The 21,360-nt window shown below is 43.8% G+C and overlaps 1 protein-coding gene across 2 annotated transcripts in view; it reads right to left on the bottom strand.

The window, feature by feature from the left end:
* The window catches only part of SKIC3 (SKI3 subunit of superkiller complex), a 269,270-nt gene that overhangs the window by 1,465 nt on the left and 246,445 nt on the right, over positions 1 to 21,360 (bottom strand). For both annotated transcript variants that reach the window (XM_075325084.1, XM_075325085.1), the window contains exons 39-40: positions 14,170 to 14,297; positions 1,100 to 1,223 (exon numbers count right to left, since the gene is read on the bottom strand). In XM_075325084.1, coding sequence (XP_075181199.1) covers positions 1,100 to 1,223; positions 14,170 to 14,297 — 252 coding nt within the window. The remainder of the gene's footprint in view (positions 1 to 1,099; positions 1,224 to 14,169; positions 14,298 to 21,360) is intronic.

Below are 21,360 nucleotides of genomic sequence, written 5' to 3'. Positions count from 1 at the left end.
GCGGTGAGTGATCGGGAACATTCTTCTTTACCACCAGAAGGTGAATGCTCTTATCGACCAAACATTGAATGCTTGATACAATCGTGTTCAGTCTGAGCAATCTGTTAGAGCTAAATGTGCCAGCAGGAATACAAATCCCTCTCCTCCTGTAATAGTTTGCTACAATGTATCAGTGAAGGAAATAGAAAAGTCTGTTTAGCGCACAGGGGACTGCCTAGACTGAATACGATTTGTAAGAACCTCTCAATATCTGATGAAAATAGATTTTAAATTCAACGTTAGAATAAAACAGTGCTGACAGTTAACCAGTCCAATGTGTAAAACGCGGCCCAGAAGGAACAGGCTCGTCATCAGTGATACTTGGGATTTGTTTTGAACAGCAATGCATAAAAGGTTAGAAGTAAAAATTGCTTTACTATTATATTGAACTTATATATCTATGTCCTATAAAGACCAGGGGAAAATAAGAATTCTGTTACAAGCCCAAGATCTTATTACAAACGGAGCTGAATTATTGAGCAGCAATCAGTGGGCTCCTGATAACCTGTAATTTGTTGTGACTTCATGGACGGTACGTGGGTGGTTCTGCAGAATCTATTTAGGGGCACTGCATACTGGCATCAGTACACACTGACAAAGCAGGGCTGCACACACAGCAGTTAAGAATAGTGGCAAAATACCTTTCTTAAGACGTAAATAGCTGGCACTGGACTGTTTTTATGTGATATGTTCACCAATAGTACGGTGCCAAGACCTAAGAGGACACCCACTAATGCCAGCTTATTCCTGAGCCACACAGTAAGGGTGATAAGTCAGAGCTTTGTGGGCTTCGGCTGCCTTACTCAACCTTTAAATCTAACATCTCATGTATAGGTTAATAACAAGGAAATTATCTTCAGTTAACGATCATTCATAGGAGCTGACATCAGTTAGGAGCGATTAAGTCATCTGTGCAGCACAATAAGCAGTTGTCAGACGACTGTATGAGCCTGTCGATGGTAACTTAATCATGACATGTTAGAGTGACACTAGTAATTAATGTTTTTAGAAATAGACATGACTGGAGCAATCAATCACTAAACCCAGAATACAGACTTACTTCTATCAACTGATCATCATTTTTGGCATGTAAATGTCTTAAGAGATACCAGCGGGCAACAGAGGCAACAGACTCACTGCATACGGCACGATAGACCACTTTCTCCAAAAGCTGTCTGGTTTTCCTAAAGGAAAAAAAACACTGGTATTAATCAGGTAACAGAGATAAAGGATGGTCTAATACTAGAAAAGCACCACTCTTGTCTCTGGGCCAAGTCTGGTATTACGGCTCTGCACCATTCAATAGCAATTTTAAAGGGGTATTCCGATTTAAACAAATATCACCTACCCACCAAATAGTAAACTAGAAAGGCAGCACAGTCTTTTGTTAGTGGTGCTATCCCTTCCTCCTCAAGCAGTAACTAAGAAAGTCCTCCAAGTATACAAAAGAGCCAAGCTGAAGGCAACTTTGCAGGAGTCTAAGGCGGGCTTTGCACACTACGACATCGCAGGTGCGATGTCGGTGGGGTCAAATCGAAAATGACGCACATCCGGCGTCGCAGTCGATATCGTAGTGTGTAAATACTTTTTGATATGATTAACGAACGCAAAAGCGTCGTTATCGTATCATCGGTGTAGGGTCCGACATTTCCATAATGCCGATGCAGCGACAGGTACGATGTAGTTCCTCATTCCTGCGGCAACACACATCGCTGTGTATGAAGCCGCAGGAGCGAGGAACATCTCCTACCTGCGTCCCGGCTGCAATGCGGAAGGAAGGAGGTGGGCGGGATGTTTACATCCTGCTCATCTCCGCCCCTCCGCTGCTTTTGGCCGCCTGCCGTGTGACGTCGCTGTGACGCCGCACGACCCGTCCCCTTAGTAAAGAGGCTGGTCGCCGGCCAGAGCGACGTCGCAGGACAGGTGAGTGCATGTGAAGCTGGCGTAGCGATAATTTTCGCTACGCCAGCAATCACAAAATGTCGCAGTTGCGACGGGGGCGGGGACTATCGCGCTCAACATCGCAGCATCGGCTTGCGATGTCGCAGCGTGCAAAGTAGCCCTAAGTTAAAGAATACAATTGGAGGTTTATTCACTCATTTAGGTGGATGAATAAAATCTCAATTTTGGGAAATCTATCAGCAGGTTTTTGCTACCTCATCTGACAACAACATAATGTAGGCAAGAAGATTCTGAATCCAACAGTGTATCACTTAGATTACTGGGTGCAGCTATTCTGGAAAAAACAAAGAATTTGAATTCTGGAAAACAGCAGAGCTGTGTAATCTGAAGGTAACATGATGTAGGGGTTAAAAGACTGAACTCAGTGATGTGTCAGTTATTAAGTTTTGTTCTCTTTAATTACAATGAAGGTTTTATCCTCAGGAGAATATCAAGCCAGAACTAAGTCTAACAGGCCTGTTACACAGATGATGCCCCCTCCTCTGATAAGCAGCTCACTGTCTATAGATAATATACACGGAGAACTGTGGTGTGGGTGGGGTTAGCTTTCTGAGCTTTGCTACATGCTGCATCTAAAAACTCTGATTTTATCACAACTGCTGCACCCAGTAAACTAAGTCGTACATCATTGAAATCAGGATCTCTTTTACAACATTATTCTGCTCTCTTGTGTGGTACGAAAAACCTGGTGTCAGATTCCCTTTAAAATAAGTATAATCTAGATTTCTAATCCATATTTAGAAATCTGCATAAAATTTACATACTGTTTACCAAAATCTGTCCTATTTCCTATAGGAGATGGTGATCTGTCTTAACACAGATCCAGATTTCTTTATACCATGTAACTAAGGCCCGCTTTAGATGCTACGACATCGCTAGCAATTGCTAGCGATGTAGAGCGCGATAGCACCCGCCCCCGTCATTGTAACGATATGTGGTGATCGCTGCCGTAGCGAACACTATCGCTGGGGCAGCGTCACACACACATACCTGTGCAGCGACGTCGCTGTGACCGGCAAACCGCCTTCTTTCTAAGGGGGCGGTTCGTTCAGCGTCACAGCAGCGTCACTGAACCGCCGCCCAATAGAAAAGGAGGGGAGGAGATGAGCGGCTGGAACATGCCGCCCACCTCCTTCCTTCCTCCTTTTCCGGTGGACGCAGGTAAGGAGAGGTTTGTCGTTCCAGCGGCGTCACACACAGCGATGTGTGCTGCCGCAGGAACGACAAACAACATCATTACTGCAGCAGCAACAATAATTGGGAAGAGGGGGGCATGTCACCGATGAGCGATTTTGAACGTTTTTGCGACGATTCAAAATCGCTCATGGGTGTCACACACAACGACATCGCTAAAGTGACCGGATGTGCGTCACAAATTCCCTGACCCCAACGAGATCACTTTAGCGATCTCGTAGCGTGTAAAGCCACCTTAAGCGGTGCATGAGTAAATGTCAAATCAGAGCTTTCAAAGAAAATAATGGAATATTGCAGAACTTCTATGTGATCTCTTCCTCACAATTTCTTAATATACGGCACATTTCTTTGTACATTTTGATGGGAAAGACATACTGAGAAATATATATATATATATTTTAGGCAAATGAAAATTGGCGAAGAAAAATCTGACTTGCAGCAGTACAATCGTATCTCTGCCAGGATGAGATCACAGATGGCCTGCTCTGGGTTGATTGTAACGCAGAGTACTAAACACTAGAGAGGATCAAGCCAAATCCCAATCATTCTCAAGAAAATCTCTCCATCTTTATAAATATTCAGCACGATTCATAGATAAAACCACATGTGCTAGGGCCCCAGATCTTCTAATGTCTGGTGTTGCATTTTGTCTTAAAATTAAGAAATCCCAAGTAAAAAGAGATTCTTAAGGATTTTGATCCAAAATGTAAAGATTGACATATGTTAGTAATTCAGAAGTTATCGGCAATAGTGAAGTGCAGCCATTGCCACCTGAATCACCTTCTCAAAAACTGATGGTCAGCACCCTGTAGCTTAGACATGCATACTAAATGACAAGGTACTGAGCGGTTAAGCTGCATTCAAGTTACACTGCCTTGAAAAAGTATTATTATCCCATGGACTTTATCACATTTTTTGACATTACACCCACAAATATAAATGTATTTTATTGGGATTGTATATACCAACACAACATAGTTAGTATTTGTGATGTGTAAAGGAACTGATACTTGGTTTCCTAAATATTTAAAAAATATAAAACTGAATATTGTGACATGCATTTCTATTTAACCACCAGTAGTCTAATACCCCTAAATTAAATCCTGAGTGACCGACCAATTGCCTCTGGAAGTCACCAAATTAGTAAACTGAGTCCAACTGTGTATAATTTATTCTCAGTATAACTACAGCTGTTCTGTGAAGACCTCAGAGGCTTCTTTGAGAACATTATGGATCAAACAGAACTATGAAAACCATAAAACACACCAAACAGGTCAGAGATAAAGTTGTATAGAAGAATAAAAAGCAGGGTTAGGTTATAAAAAATAGCCCAAACTCTCAGCATTTCACAGAGCACTGTTTAATCCATTATTCAAAAGTGGAAAGAGTATGGCACAACTGCAAAGCTACCAAGACAAGGCCGTCCACCTAAACTGACATCCCAAGCAAGGAGGGCACTAATTAGAGAAGTAGCTAAGAGGCCCATGCTCACTGGAGGAGCTGGAGAGAGCCACAGCTCAGGTGGGAGAATCTGTCCACAAAACAACTACTTGTCATATACTACACAAATATGGAAAGTGGCAAGAAAGCCATTTTTGAAAGGAAACTACTGTATATGTACTGTTTGCACAATGCCATGTAGAGGGGACAGCTAGCATGTGGAAGAAGTTACTTTGGTCAGGTGAGACCAAAGTAGAACGTTTTGGGCTAACTGCAAAACGCGACAGAACTAACACTGCACAAAACCCTGAAAACACCATCCCACAGTCAAACATGGTGGTGGCAACATCATGCTGTGGGGATGCTTTTCTTCAGCAGAGAGAGGGAATATGGTCAGAATTGATGGGAAGATGAATGGAGCTAAATACAGGGATATCCTGGAGGAAAACCTATTATAGACTGCAAAAGACTTAAAGGGAGTCTATCATCAGGTTTTTGCTGCCTAATCTGAAGCAGTGTATTGTAGGGGCAGAGATTCTGATTCCAGTGATGTGTCACTTACTGGGCTGGTTAGTGTACTTTTGATAAAATCATTGATTATTCAGCACTAGATTATCATTACAGGACTACTTGGCGTGCTGACAGATAGTCCAGCACTTTTATAAGCCATGTATAACTGCTAGATCTGCAGCAGAGAAAACATTGATTTTATCAAAATGACAGCAAACAGCTCAGTAAGTGACACATCGCTGGAATCAGGTCTACATTACGCTGCTCTCAGATGGGGTATCAAAAACATGGTGACAGATTCCCTTTAAGATTAGTATCCTTTAAGGGGAATTGTATGTGGCATACCTTGACTTTTCTTTTCCCTATACAACTCCTAACATTTCAAAGGTATCATTCATTGACACTACACATCGTACAGAGCTGTGCATTTAAGCTTTTCAATCAGCTGATCAGTGGGTTCTTGGGAGTCAGTTTGATGTTTTTGACCTTTTTTTAGTGATTCCAGAACATGATTTTTAGAGGATGTGGTATCATTGGTTCTCTCCGTGTTACAACCTTTGCCAGTGTTCAGTCATCAGTGTATCATACATCAGATTCTTAATCTTTCTCTATACGAGTATCGTGTGTGCATATTTTCTAAGTGAGGAGCCATCACAAGAGACAGTAGGTAGAAGGCACTCATTTAGCCCTTGCAGTGAAATCCTTGATTTAATGAAGCATCTTACCCCAATGTGCACTGTCTGGCTGTGGGCTTCGTAAGGACACAAGATGAGCTAATAATAAATTCTGTATGCCATGATGCATGCACTAGCCATGATACTATGCCAAAGTTATCATCTAAACCAATCCATGAGCTGAACTGGAGTGCACCATCTTTCTCTTAGGCTTAGATAACTGATGCATTTCTATTCGCTGGTTATCTGATTTTTTTTGTTTATTTTTATCTATTTTTTTTTTTTTACTTTCAGACCTGGACTTTGTACAGCAAAACCAAACTATTAACAGATTTTCCAACTGAAAAAAAAATAAAGCCCTCTGCAAAATATAGGCAATAGAATAACAACCTCAGATAATAGCTTTCTTTAAGGAAACTAAAGCCAAGAGTGGTGCTTGGGATGGTGCTCTCCCCAATCCACGAGGTTAGACCAGGAGATCAGAGCTGTGTTATTACATCTCACACACTGAGAAACCTGCTCTAAGCTATGATGGGCATGTTCTTTCCTAAGAGTGTTGCAGCCTAGCACCTTTGATTGGTCAGCATCATACAGGGAGAAGTAGTACACGCCCCCAGTAAAAAGGGTCTGATAACACCCATTTGGACTTAAAAAAAACCATACAATTGAACCTTAAAACAATTTGGTTTGTGAGCCTGACTTGATCAGAACCTCAATGGTAGTTTGTAATTGAGTGGTTCGTGGCTCCACCCACATACTGCCTGACATAAGCAGAACACTGCCGGAGGAGGGTAGGCAGGGTTTTTTAATTTTAGTTATTTTTTTTTGTGTGTGTATACTACATCTGATCACGCAGATTTTACACCAGTACGAGCTGTTCAAACACTACACATGTCTTGCACATGGCTGAGCATCACTCATACCCACGCACAGCGCTGCTCGCTTGAGTGGTTTGCACTCGTAACTCAATCGAACTTTGGGTTTTTTTGCTAGTTGGTTTCCGAACATCGAACTTCGTGTTCACTCATCTCTATTCATTAGGTGTCCAATAATTGTTCATTAATATTCCTCAAAGGAATATAATATAATATAATAAATAAAAAACAAACAAAAAAAAAAACCACACAAGAAACAAACAAACACCCCCAAAACAAAACATTTAATTCTGCATTGCAGTCACTGTCAAATCCAGTAGGGAATCAGGGGACCCTCATTCTAAAGTTGATTGGATGTCACAAAATTGGTTACACCCTAGGCCCAGCCCCCACCAATCTCTCCTTCTCCCTAACCTACAATTTTCTAAAAAATCAAGGACAATTTTAATAAAGGAGAGTGTAAATTGTTGTGGTGGAACTTTGACTTTCTGTAGAGAATTAATTTATTCACAGACAATATGCATTAGTTCAGGATTAATATGAATATGTGTACATTAGCCATTTACAATATATCACTGCTTACAAATTCTCTAAGCACGGATCATCAATATGGAGAAGGACCCATTAAACTGCCTATAAGAATAATAGGAAGGATTGCACCTCTTAGAGCTGAAATCATTTTACCATTATCTCATTTATAATTCATTTTATATATCAGTTTATATCACTAAGACGACTTATCAGTGTGTTGTACAATAGCGCAAAGCAGGAAAGCTGTGCCTGAAGCAAGACTGTTAGATTATACTCTACATAGCAGAAAAAGCAGGAAAGGACAGTAAACTGTATGCTGACGACTCGTGTGAGTAGCGGTGTGCTCGGGTACGCTCAGTGCTCGGCTCAGTGGGAGCTGCTTGCAGTTTGTGAATGGCTCTCATTGGGATAAAAATAACGTTTTTGGCTGTAGTGTGTCTCAACCCCCCAAAAAAATCCCTGCCCTCCCTTTCCCGGAAATGCTCTGTTTATGGCTGCCTGTATGTGGGTGGAGAGCCGAACTGGACAGTCATTGACTTCCAATGGGGTTCGGGTTCATGGATCAAGTTCAGGTCAAGTGCTCATTCCGAACTGAACTTTATCTAAAGTCGGGCTGAACCCCGCCAACCCAAACTTCAATGGGTCCGCTCATATCTAGAAAAGAGAAATTGGGGATGCCTTTAACTCACAGTCCATGTTAAGGATATGAAGCTAGCGGTAAAGCAATACCATATAATCATACCCACAAACAAGCACTAGAGAGGGCGTTGAAAGAGTAGCTGCAATTTCCCAAAAATGTGACTAATTGATAAAAGGAGCAAACACTCACTAGAGTGTGGTTCTGTTTGGATGAATGGAGTTCATATCAAGTGAATCTGTCAGGAGGTTTCAAAACGCAAACTCTATAACTTAGACCTAATGAGGCTGGTGTACTTACTTTGAAAATCCATGTCAGAATGGCTGAATAACCCCGATAATAAGAGGAGCATTTTAGGAGCCCAGATATTAAATGAAATAATCTTGAGTGCAAGTGTACTCAATCTCCACCCACCCAGTCTACCAGCTGCAGCTTGTACTGATATGTGGCAGATTGCAGGGAGGAGGCACACTGAGGAGCTGTCAATCAGGCAAGGTGGGTGAAAACTTTCATAAATAATTACACAGCTACTCCGACATGGATTATCAAAGTAAACGCTGCATCTTTATCTTGCCTAAGAGCAATTTAGTATTGATCGCAGGTTGTTTTATCGAGTCTGTCTTCACTTAACCCCACCTCTGTTTTTCCTTTGGATATTAGTGGGCTGAGTTGAGAAGTCTCCTTCCTTAGAAGCCCTGTATCTGGTAAATTTGACTTCCTCCACAACCACAGGACAGAGATAAATTGACAGAAAGCTGAAATCAGAGTCTCTGTCACTACCTTACAATGCCGTCAGAGAAGGTAACATAAAGGTGCTGACAGGTTCTCTTTAATGGCACGTAATAGGATCATACACAATAAATATATAAATGTTGTGCCAAGAGCCATGGATTTCCTGTCAGTTGTACAGTCCTGTGCCAAGATTAATTTCCAGGCGCATCAATTACTGACGCCAACTTCAAGAGACATGGGCGCTCACAGCTTGGGCTAAGCAGTGGGGTCAGAGCCGGCCAATTAGTGGTTATGAGATTTCACTATCTAGAATATTATTCCAGCCTACAATAGAAGAGACAAAGGTGCCAGCATGCAAAATAATATCTCTATAAATCAGTATTATCAAACCCTAGAAACAAAATCAGCAGGAACACATTCTTAACCCATTCATGATCAGAGGTATTTCTTTCATTTTTGCCTCTGCATTTCAGCACCTATTTTAGTTTTTGACTGATATAGGTGTCTGAGACCTTCTTGGGGCGGAAAAATTGCATTGTTCTTTTCCACTGTTTGGGAGAACATATGCCACATTTTTTTTTATTAAGATGCACACTTTTTAGCAAGAAAATAACTTGGTAAAAAATGTGTGTCCTAACCCGTTCACCCCTGGGCGATTTTCCGTTTTGGTTTTTTTATGCTCCCCGTCCTCTGAGAGCTGTAACTTTTTTATTTTTCCATCAATCTTGCAATATGAGGGCTTGTTTTTTGCGGGACGAGTTTTACTTTTAAATATAGTGTACTCAAAAATGGCAAAAAAATTCCAAGTATGGAAAAATTGCAAAAAAAAAAAGTGCGATTGCATGATTGTTTTTGGGATATTTTATTCACCGTGTTCACTATATGGTAAAGCTGATGTGTCAGTGTGAGGCCTCAGGTCGGTATGAGATCGTAGACACCAAACATGTATAAGTTTACTTTTACCTAAGGGGTTAAAAAAAAATCAGAAGTTTGTCCAAAAAAACATTTTTCCACAACCTGTAGTGTTCTCATTTTTCGAGACCTGGGGCTCAGTCATGGCTTATCTTTAGCATCTCGAGCTGACGTTTTTAACTGTACCATTTTTGTGCAGATGCTAAGTTTTGATCGCCTGTTATTGCATAGTAATTTTGGCGTTTAGAATTTTTTTGACGCTACGCCATTTGCTGATCAGATTGATTTTATATTTTAATAGATTGGGCATTTCTGAATGCAGCGATACCAAATGTGTGCATATTTTTTATTTTAACCCTTTAATTGTTAATGGGGATGATTAGAACTTTTAGTTTTTTTTTTTTTAACTTCTTTTTACTTTATTTTACTAGTCCCCCCAAAGGAATATAAGAATCAGCAGTCTTATCGCTCATTCATTTCTGTTGATCAGAGCTGCACAGCTGTCATCACCAGAAATGCTCATCTCTTGTAACAAAGGCTGCTCTGCCGGCTGTTACAGGAAGTGAGTCATAATAGCACAGGGGCATCACATGACCCTGTGCTACCATGGCTCTCCGTGATCACATCACAGTGCTGCCGATGGAGGTGGGTAAGTGCACGTTTACCTCCGCGGGCATTTAAATCACGCTGTCACAGTTTGAGAGTGCGATTTAAGAGGTTAACAGGCATGATGGATTGCGGATCCATCTGTGCCTGCAAGGCATACATGTCAGCTGTTCAAATCAGCTCACGTGCAAGAATCACCGCCGGCAGCAGCTGGAGGTGATTACCCCTTGATGATTTAGGACGTACCAGTACATCCTCGGTCGTTAAGGGGTTAAGCTGTGTTCACATGTTGTAGATTTGTCACTTTTTTTTTTAATTCATTTTATTGAAAACTGTTATATCACAAAGTTATATACATTTCAAAAGAGTTATTCAGAAGAAAGAAAATAAAGATGATCAATATACATTGTTTCACAAAAGGTATTTACAGAGGCATTGCACCGTTACACATTCCATGGCATAGTTATAATGCTGGCAAATCAAATACAAATACATTTAAATTTGTATTGATAAAGTTATTGAACTTGAATGACAAATACAAAATTTAAACAAAGCAAATCAAACCATACCAGTAAAACCTCTTGCTGTCAGATTCTCACCAATGTCTCTAATGTATCCTTTCACTTGTAATATAAATTACACACCAATTACAAAAGACAGTAGATGCTGATCAGCTCTATATATCCCACACTTTATTGAACTTCTGAGTGCATCCTTTATTACGATACACAGTTTTCTCATATGTGATTATTGTGATGACTGAAGTAACCAATACCCTTAACGTAGAGGGAGAGGTTTCCAATCACCTTGTGGCCATCAATTTCCTCGCAAGAAATAAAGTCCCTCTCAGAAGGATCCTGGTGTGAGGACTCCAAATTTCCTCCTCCAGTAGCCCAAATAAACAGATTTTAGGATCCAGTGGAACAGGAATGGATATCAAGGAGGATAGGAAAGTGACTATGCTTTGCCAGAAGAAGAGAATGACTGGACAAGTCCAAACTACATATCAGAAATCTGCGTTTAGGATATGGCATCGCAAGCATCCCAAAGAGGGTAATCTATCCATTCGGTATAGACTTCATGGGGTTAGGTAAGCTTAGTGAATGATGTATAACTGAGTCATTTTGTTGTTCACTGAAGGAGAGACCGAGGAGATTCCAGGATCTCCTCCTAGTCCTCCCCATCGATAGTGGGAATAAGCAGCTCTAAAGGGTGCTTTACACGCTGCGACATCGCTAGCGATGTCGCGAGCGATAGCACCCGCCCCCGTCGTTCCTGCGATATGTGGTGATCGCTGCCATAGCGAACAATATCGCTACGGCAGCATCACATGCACATACCTGTTCTGTGACGTCGCTGGAGACACCGAACAATCTCTCTTTCAAGAGGGAGGTGCGTTCGGCGTCACTAAGCGGCCGCCCAATAGCAGAGGAGGAGCGGAGATGAGCGGGTGGAATATCCCGCCCACCTCCTTCCTTCCTCATTGCCGGTGGATGCAGGTAAGGAGATGTTCATCGTTCCTGCGGTGTCACACACAGCGATGTGTGATGCCGGAGGAACGACGAACAACCAGTGGCATGCCCCACCAACGATATTATGAAAAGGAGCGACGTGTCAACGATCAACGATTTTTGACGTTTTGCGATCGTTGATCATCGCTCCTAGGTGTCACACGCTGCGATGTCGCCAACGACGCCGGATGTGCGTCACTAACGACCCCGTGATCCCGACGATATATCGTTAGCGATGTCGCAGCGTGTAAAGCACCCTTTACTTGTTTTTAACCTTCAGAGATGTAGTTTCAATGCCAATTATTAGCATGTAAGTGTATAGGGCTGATGTGAGACCTGTCGGACCTTATGACTTAAGAATAACTATCAGTGGAAAGATGCATATGGCTACCATTGTACCTTGTGCGAGAAGTTGTGATTGGAGAGCAGATCAAAGTTGAAGATATCAAAGAAATAAGGATCTCAGCACATCTTACTTATTCTGTGGCTGATCAAAAGATAACAGTGTATCTTGATCATACAGATTGCCTAGTAAAATTACTTTCTGAGTGCTCCAGAATGGAGAGGATGGGTGGAGTACCAGGGAGGTAAAGTGAGGGTTCTGCCATAGAGGCATGTCAGCCAAAATGAGTAAAATTTGGCACTCACCTCGCCTGTCTCCCAACAAACGTAACAAGGGGAGGGGATAACTATGAATATATGATCTCCTCCAGTGCAACTGTCACTTAGAAGATGCTCATTTTTCAAACTTCACTATCTTGGATTTCAAAACCGAAACATTTGAGCTGACCACTAACGGTATGTAGATAAGAAGCCTGATAGTGCCAGTATAGCACTGGCTTTACCTTATATACGAAAATCCTGCTGATTGGTTCCCCTTAACCAACTTTATAAAAAAAAAATAAAAAAAAAAAAAATAAAAAGGATTTTTCAATGGCCATGGTAGGTCTGATGACACTGCAGTTCCTGGATTACAGTTTGTAGTTTCTCTCTGAATTTGTGAGAATTTTCTCCAGTTTCCTCCTAGCCTATAGAATCATACTTCTAGTTTACTACTAAGTCCACTCTAGTATACTGTATGTATGCTTGATGAAAATAATTTAGATTGCATGCCCCATTTGGGAAAAGCACTGATGTACCGTATTTTTTGGACTATAAGATGCACTTTTTTACCCCCAAATTTTGGGGGAAAGTGGGGGGTGCGTCTTATAGTCTGAATGTAGGACATGGCTGTGGGGAATGAGGGTGCTGCGGTGGCGCGGATCATCGGGGGCATGAGCAGGCTTGCAGCAGCGCCTACCGTGACCATGTGGGCCCGCTCATTTCATATGCACGCCCATCATCCCGCCCATCATCTCTCAGTGCTGAAGGCGGCGCTGACAGGTGGGCGGGATGATGGGCGGGGGATGCGCGCATACTAAACAGCCGGCCCGCGTGATCGCCCCTGGCAACTACAGCCTGGAGTGATCATGTGCGGCTATATTCACTGCCCCCCGAGCATCATCATCAGCGCGGGGCGCAGTGAATCAGTATACTCACCAGCCACGATCCCTGCAGCATCGCTCGTCCTCCTGTCTGCTGGCCGTGGCTGTGTGTGGAGACCAGCGGTGTGCATAGGGATGACGTCATCGCTGTGCGCACGTGTCCACACACAGCCGCGGCCGGCACAGACAAAAGGACGAGAGATGCTGCAGGGATCGTGGCCGGCTCCACACAGGTCAGCGGCGTGGAGCAAGGAAAGGTGAGTATAAACGTTTATTTTTTTGTGTGCCACAGAATGCGGCCATACACCAGGATGGGGTATATAGCAGGATGCGGCCATACACCAGGATGTGGTATATAGCAGGATGCAGCCATATGCCAGGATGGGGTATATAGCAGGATGCGGCCATATGCCAAGATGGGGGCATATAGCAGGATGCGGCCATATGCCAGGATGGGGGTATATAGCAGGATGCGGCCATATGCCAGGATGGGGGTATATAGCAGGATGTGGCCATATGCCAGGATGGGGTATATAGCAGGATGCGGCCATATACCAGGATGGGGGTATATAGCAGGATGCGGCCATATGCCAGGATAGGGGTATATAGCAGGATGAGGGCTATACCAGGATGAGGGACATATATATACAAGGCAGGAGGATCATATACAAGACAGGAGGATCATTACCAGGATGGGGTACCTTAGTAGAGAATTTGGGGACATTACCCCAATAACAGTGTCAGCAGCAGATCCTCGCCCCAAAATACTGTGTCATGACCACATTTTTTGCTTAAAATTTTATTTTCCTATTTTCCTTCTCTAAAAGCAGGGTGCGTCTTATAGTCCGAAAAATACGGTATATAGTCACAATCTCGGTACATAGGAAAATAGGCTGGTGCTATATAAGCCGTAAGAAATACGTAATAAACTGAAATTAGAATTATAGTGCAGATTGGAATGGCTTTTAATTGTCTTAGAAACAAGAATGTCTCAGAATACACAGCTATAAGTCTATGACACATATAATTAAATAATAAAAGGACTACTGTACTGTATCTCACCTTGATCCTTTTGTGCTGAACTGTAGGATCCCTTGTAAAAGAATGGCCAATGGACAGGAGGTCATCTTCAAAACTTCACTTGTGGCCTCTTGCAGGAGTGCTGGCCAGTGAGTATCGGGAACCTGAGGCTAAACGGAGCAAAAATTCACACAATTTAACAAAATATATTACATCCTGATTTGTAAGAATGCAGCAACAACACAGGGAGAAGAGGCTACGTATAGAATATAACCTAGCAAATGCACCTTTTAAAAAGAGGGGCGTTACAGACTCAATATACATCTTTTAGCTTTTAAAAATTAAAATAATTTGAGCCATTATCTACTGTGTGACAAAGGCTTGTAAGACTCCTTTACAATTGTGGCACAGCTCAGCACAATGAAATTATAATCATCATGCTTGCACCTATATAACATTTATATGACAAATATAGGCTAAAGAAATCACTTAGAGTTGCAGTTACAGATGGTAAAATCGATTCGCAGGACTTCGGTCCATTAACCAGGTCAATAATCTGTAACAGCTGGACGAGAGGTCTGTGGATCTCCTTACCTCCCGGTATTCCCAGTTCCATTTTTGATTAGCCGGGCTCATACGTCATCGTTTGTGCGTCACGTCACATTGATCATCTTGCCTCACATCACACTCATCATCTCGCATCAGCCTGGCTGATCAAAGGAAGAACTGGGAATGCCGGGAAGGGGGGGGGGGGGATAAGGAGATTCATAGACTTCTCATCCAGCTGTTACAGATTACTGACCAATGGATCGGAGTCCAGAGAATCGATTATTCCATCTCTAATTGGATTAGTTGTCTATTAAACAGAGTGACTTATGGATGTAGTTTACAATTCAGTACTGTATGTGTTAAAGGGGGTTGCCCCAAGAACAGAGTAAATTTTAATCACTAGATTATGGAATAAAAAGTTCCAAAATTCGATGTGTTAAAAAGTTACGGTGCTGAGATGATGCTATAAATGTGCGCTCTATGTAGCTCCTCCATGTCATAGTTGGCAAATAACACAGTTCTTAGCGGGGGGGGGGTATAAGTGAGTACGATAGGGTAGGGGCTTGCAGCAGCTGTTTTCTGTGAGGTAACACATTTTCACGCCTGTTTGTTTAAAGAGTGTGTCAGCCATGTTTCCAGCCCTTTGAGCTCATCATAAATCAATTTGGTAAGATACAAACTGAGCGGCTATAGGACCTCTGACATTACTGACTTGATTTTCGATGATATATTATCATATGTTGCAGATGCTGCTTTCAGTGAGGTAACACATTTCTATGCCTGTTTGTGTAAAGGGAACCAACCAGCAGGATTTTCATACTGTATATAAAGTAAAGCCAGTGCTATACTGGTGCTAGGATGCTGAATGTAAGCATAAGTGTTCTGGGATTGGGTGTTTTATTTTAGAAACATGGGCAAGTAAAATTCCAGCAATGCCCTGCTATTTCATTGACAGGTGCAACAGGAGGGTAAAGGCCCAGTCACACACAACGACTTACCAGCGATCCTGAAAACGTTGCGACCTGATAGGGATCGCTGATAAGTCGCTGAGAGGTCGCTGGTGAGATGTCACACAGTCAGATCTTACCAACGATGCAGGAACAATACAGGTCGCAGTAGCGACCTGTATAACGATCTCAGCAATCACTGTGACCCTGTCACACAGTGTCAAACACAGCGATGTGTCCTGCCCAGCAGGACATTGCCTTTGAAGAAAATGGCCTGGACCGTTCTGCAACGACTAGAGATCTCACAGCAGGGGCCTGATCGCTGGTAGATGTCACACATGAGATCACTAACGGGATCGCTACTGCGTCACAGAAACCGTGACTCAGTAGCGATCTCGCTAGCGATCTTGTTATGTGCGACGGTACCTTTAGATGTAGATCGGTCTTGCTATCAACTCCAGCCTCTGTCTGCTGCCTGGCCTTCCTCCCCCTGTCCCCATCATAAAACTTAATTTCGGACCTCTTGTTTCTTAAGGGTACCTTCACACTTAGCGATGCAGCAGCGATCCGACCAGCGATCTGACCTGGTCAGGATCGCTGCTGCATCGCTACATGGTCGCTGGTGAGCTGTCAAACAGGCAGATCTCACCAGCGACCAGTGAACAGCCCCCAGCCAGCAGCGACGTGCAAGCGACGCTGCGCTTGCACGGAGCCGCCGTCTGGAAGCTGCGGACACTGGTAACTAAGGTAAACATCGGGTATGGTTACCCGATGTTTACATTAGTTACCAGCGCACACCGCAGCTGTGTGCAGGGAGCAGGGAGCCGCGCACACTGAGCGCTGGCTCCTTGCTCTCCTAGCTACAGTACACATCGGGTTAATTAACCCGATGTGTAATGCAGCTACATGTGCGGAGAGCAGGGAGCCGCGCACACTGCTTAGCGCTGGCTCCTTGCTCTCCTAGCTGCTGTACACATCGGGTTAATTAACCCGATGTGTACAGCAGCTACATGTGCAGAGAGCCGGAGCCGGCAGCACTGGCAGCGTGAGAGCTGCGGAGGCTGGTAACTAAGGTAAATATCGGGTAACCACCTTGGTTACCCGATGTTTATCTTGGTTACAAGCTTACCTCAGCTGTCAGACGCCGGCTCCTGCTCCCTGCTCGCTTCATTTGTCGCTCTCTCGCTGTCACACACAGCGATCTGTGTGTCACAGCGGGAGAGCGCCTTTGAAGAAAACGAACCAGGGCTGTGTGTAACGAGCAGCGATCTCGCAGCAGGGGCCAGATCGCTGCTCAGTGTCACACACAGCGAGATCGCTAATGAGGTCACTGCTGCGTCACAAAAAGCGTGACTCAGCAGCGATCTCGGCAGCGAGCTCGCTGTGTGTGAAGCACCCCTAACTCTGGGAAAGATTGAGGGATTGATTAACTAGTTAATATCAACAACAGAGCTACTGATAAGACAGAGCTGCAGGTAAATGGGGCCCTGTGTGACAGCAGTCTCAGCAGCAGAGTGATAATCACTAAAGTAAACAGTTGATCACCTCTCCTGCTGCCAGTGCATGTCTGGTGAAAGCCTGGAAATTAAAAGACACTAAAATCCAGCTGAATGTCAAACAGACACACTAGTGCCTGTTTGTAATAACACAAAAAAAGTATGCTCAATTCACAAACACTGATCTAGATTGCAGCACTTGCTGAGCACAAGGATAAAGATCCTAACCCAAACAATTACCTTTTATATCTCTCTGCCCGGTGGATAAGCTCTGTGTGGCAGCTACAGCATCTTGGGCCTCACATGCTGACTGGGTTCTGACACCCCTGTGTGCCCCTGGCTGCCAAGGGACCAAGTTACTGATAAGGCATTACTGTGCATTTTAGAGCTCCCTCCCTACCGGAGACCCTGCATCCTGACCAGTGTCTCTGCCATAGAAATCTCTTGTTTTCCTGGACTCTTGGAGCCCTCCTCTTTCTAGTGTGCCATGTTATACTTGCATAAAAGCAATATGGCTCCTAAAAAAGCCCCAGCCCCTCCAATTGCTGGGATGAGTGCACCCAAATCTAAAGCAAAGGATGTGAACATACAGAAATTCTTGGCTGAACCACCGGATGCGTCCCCGGCGGTCACACCGGTCTCCTGCGGGGTCCCTGAGGGATCCCTTGACCCGCACTCCACTGAACCCCTGGCTTCTAATGCTTACTTCTCTGAAGCCTCTGATTCTGTACTAGAAGAAATTAAAGACCTGCGCTCCAGAATGTCCGAAATCCCTACTAAAACGGACATGGAGGGCTACATATCCCGCCTTGAGTCTCTGCAGAGCTGAAATACAGGGACTCACAGATTTCTGACAGAGTTACAGCTACAGAAACGGCCGTTGCTGAAACAATCACTGCTCAGTCTGAATATGCTAAGACTCTAGATCTTCATGCGGACCAAATCTCTTCTCTCATCAACCTAATGGAAGACTCAGAAAATAGGGACCGCTGCAACAACATACGTATCAGGGGTCTCCCAGAAGCCCAGAGGGCTCTATTTTGAATGTTTTCCTGTTGCAGTTATCAGATGTTTTAGCTAATGTATTCTTATATTTTGTTGCGGTCTCCCTGGTGAAGTGTTTGTCTGGGGGTTACGGCATTTCCGTTGCTAGACTCACCCCACTAGGGACACTTGTTTTTCAAGTGTGACTGTATTGACCCATCTTGGGCCTTTTACAGTCTTTTTTGCCTCAACCTAGGAGCGAGGCCACAGCCTATACTCTTGGTAGGCTTTCCTCTTTAAGTTTTTCGGTCTCTACTCTTTTCTCTCTTACCTCGCCTTCTTCCTTGTTCTGCCTACCTCTCTCATCCCTCCCCCGACCCTCGCCTGTGCTACCCCTTTACCGCTTGGGACTCCATACATTTTAGAAATCCAAGTTTGTCTTAACCGGTACACACTATGGTCTCCTTGAAGTTTGCATCGCTGAATGTACAAGGGTTCAATACCCCACAAAAGCGCAATGAGAGGCTGCACGGTATGCACAAAATGGGAGTCCAGGTACTCCTGCTATAGGACACTCACTTTAAGTGTGGTCATGTGCCAGATATCCCCAACAAATACTACCCCCTTTGGCATCATGCTCCCAACCCCTTGGCGAGATCAAAAGGGGTCAGTATTGCGCTACATAAAAATTTCCATGCACGGTGACAGAGGTTAGCACTGATCCACACGGCAGATTCCTATTTGTCAACTTAGTACTCTATAACCAAAAATACGCAGTCGCTAATTTTTATCTTCCTAATAAAGGTCAGACTGTTGCCGGGGCTAGGTTCCTGAGGAGACTGGAGACTTTTGCAACTGGACATCTGATCATTGGTGGAGATTTTAATTTACCTCTGAACCCGAAGCTCGACACGTTGGCCGGTAAGTCGGTGATTTCACACAGTCAGCTAGCATCTCTTAGGTCCGCTATGCATTCGAGTAGGGTTGTTGACATCTGGCGTCTACTCTATCCATCGGTCAAGGACTTCTCTCATTTTTCGGCAGTACATAATTCGTATAGCCGTATTGATTTTTTTCCTGATTAGCCATAACCTACTCTCCTGGTCCCTCGCTGCTTCCATCGGCCCAGTGACTTGGTCTGACCATGTCCCTGTCTACGTGACACTGAATCCCCCAGACTCTCCTTCTAAGCCCTGAAACTGGAGACTCAACCCTAATCACCTCCTAGATCCACACGTTAAAGAAAGGATATCTATGACTATTTCAGACTTCCTTCATATCATTCAGATGACAATACCCCTCTTCCCACTAAGTGGGAAGCACTGAAGTGCGTAACCAGAGGGACTACTTATACGAGAAGGAGCTAGACTGAAGAGAGACAAAGCTAAACAGATTGAGGATGTTCTTTCCAAAATCCATTCCTTGGAACAAACACATAAAGTGACTCTTGACCAGGATACCTTACTCAAACTGACTAAGACGAGGGAAGACCTTAAAGCAGTACTCGACTTGGCTCACACTAAATTTTAGAGAACGCTCCCAACAGTTTTTTTATGAGTTTGCAGATAAGTATGGGGGGTCCCTTGATGAGACATATCCACCCGAAAACAGCGACAACGTATGTCCTCTCGATTAAGACGGCTGACAAAAAAACGGTGCATCACCCCACTGACATCGCTTTAGCCTTTGAGAAGTATTACGAGACGTTATATAACATCAACGACAACTCTGTAGACCCCACTAACTCCCGGCTTCTGGAGAAAATCGACAACTACCTGCTAGACATGCCGCTTCCCTCCCTATTAGCGGAAACGGCTGATGAGCTGGATTCCCCGTTCTCACAAGAGGAGGTCACCCAAGTGGTGTCCTCTTCTCCCCCCAACAAAAGCCCAGGCCCAGATGGCTTTACTACCAAATTTTACCAAACTTTTCTAACGGAGCCGGCACCATTTCTTCCTAAGGTCTTCAACTCCATCTCCAAAGACAATCACTGTCTGCTACTATCACGGTAATCCCCAAGTCGGGCAAGGACCCCTTGCTCTGCTCAAGCTATCACCCTATATCTCTAATTAATGTGGACGTGAAGCTGTTTGCTAAACTTCTGGCTAACTGACTGAGTCCTTCTCTGCCGCTATTGATACACAATGACCAGGTAGGCTTCGTACCTGGCAGAGAGGCTAGAGACAATACTATTAAATCGATCCTTGTTATCTCCCAAATGTTTAAGCTAAAAACACCAGCCTGTGTGTTGTCAGTAGATGCAGAGAAGGCCTTTGATAGGGTCAGTTGGCCATTCCTTGGGCGTGTGCTTGAGCGGGCAGGTTTCGTTCCAAGCTTTAGAGAAAAGGTTCTAGCATTGTATATTCTCCCTACAGCCAAGATTCGCTGTAATGGAATTTTTTCCAACTCATTCAATATCAGAAATGGGACTCGACAAGGCTGTCCTCTGTCCCCCCTTCTGTATGCATTGGTGATGGAACATCTAGCCATAGCCATCAGGAAGAACCCTGATATTCATGGGATCTGCATAGGTAAAAAAAACCTCATAAACTGGCCCTATATGCTGATGACCTCCTCCTATACATCGTTAACCCCTTAAACATCACTCCCATCTATCCTGAAGGAGTTTGAGCGGTATGCTGTGGTTAGTAATTTCAAGGTTAATACCTCTAAGTCGGAAATCCTAAATATCACCCTTTCCGCTAAACGTAAATCCTCTCTGCAAGAAGCCTTTCCCTTTCAATGGTGTGCCACTGCTCTGAAATATCTAGGGACTTATCTAACGCCGGACCCTTCACATCTATTTAATTTGAACTACAAACCACTATTGCAGCGCATTGACGCCGATCTTCAGGCTTACAATTTGCGGGCTCTGTCCTGGTTTGGACGTATCAACGTTTTAAAAATGGATGTCCTCCCCAAACTCCTTTTTCTTTTTCAAGCAGTTCCTATAGCCGTACCCAGATTCTTCTTTGCCCATCTTCGACGGATCACAACAGCTTTTGTATGGAAAAAAAGTAAACCCCGAATGGCCTTTAAATACTTGACGAGACGTAAGACAAAAGGGGGCTCAGGACTTCCAGATTTTCGCTTATATCATACATCAGCTATCCTCACCAGAGTAGTAGATTGGTTTCATGGGGCCGAGACGAAGCAGTGGGTGGATATTGAAGCTAATCTTTTAGATTGGACCTTGACCTCCTTGCCCTGGATCGCGAAACATAGAAGACCTAAGAGCATTTTGAACTCCCCCCTCT

Source organism: Anomaloglossus baeobatrachus, chromosome 1 (assembly GCF_048569485.1).
Source record: "Anomaloglossus baeobatrachus isolate aAnoBae1 chromosome 1, aAnoBae1.hap1, whole genome shotgun sequence".
In the NCBI taxonomy this organism is placed as follows: Eukaryota; Metazoa; Chordata; class Amphibia; order Anura; family Aromobatidae; genus Anomaloglossus; species Anomaloglossus baeobatrachus.
The sequence above is the reverse complement of the archived record's forward strand: the minus strand, read 5'-3'. Positions and strand labels throughout refer to the sequence as shown.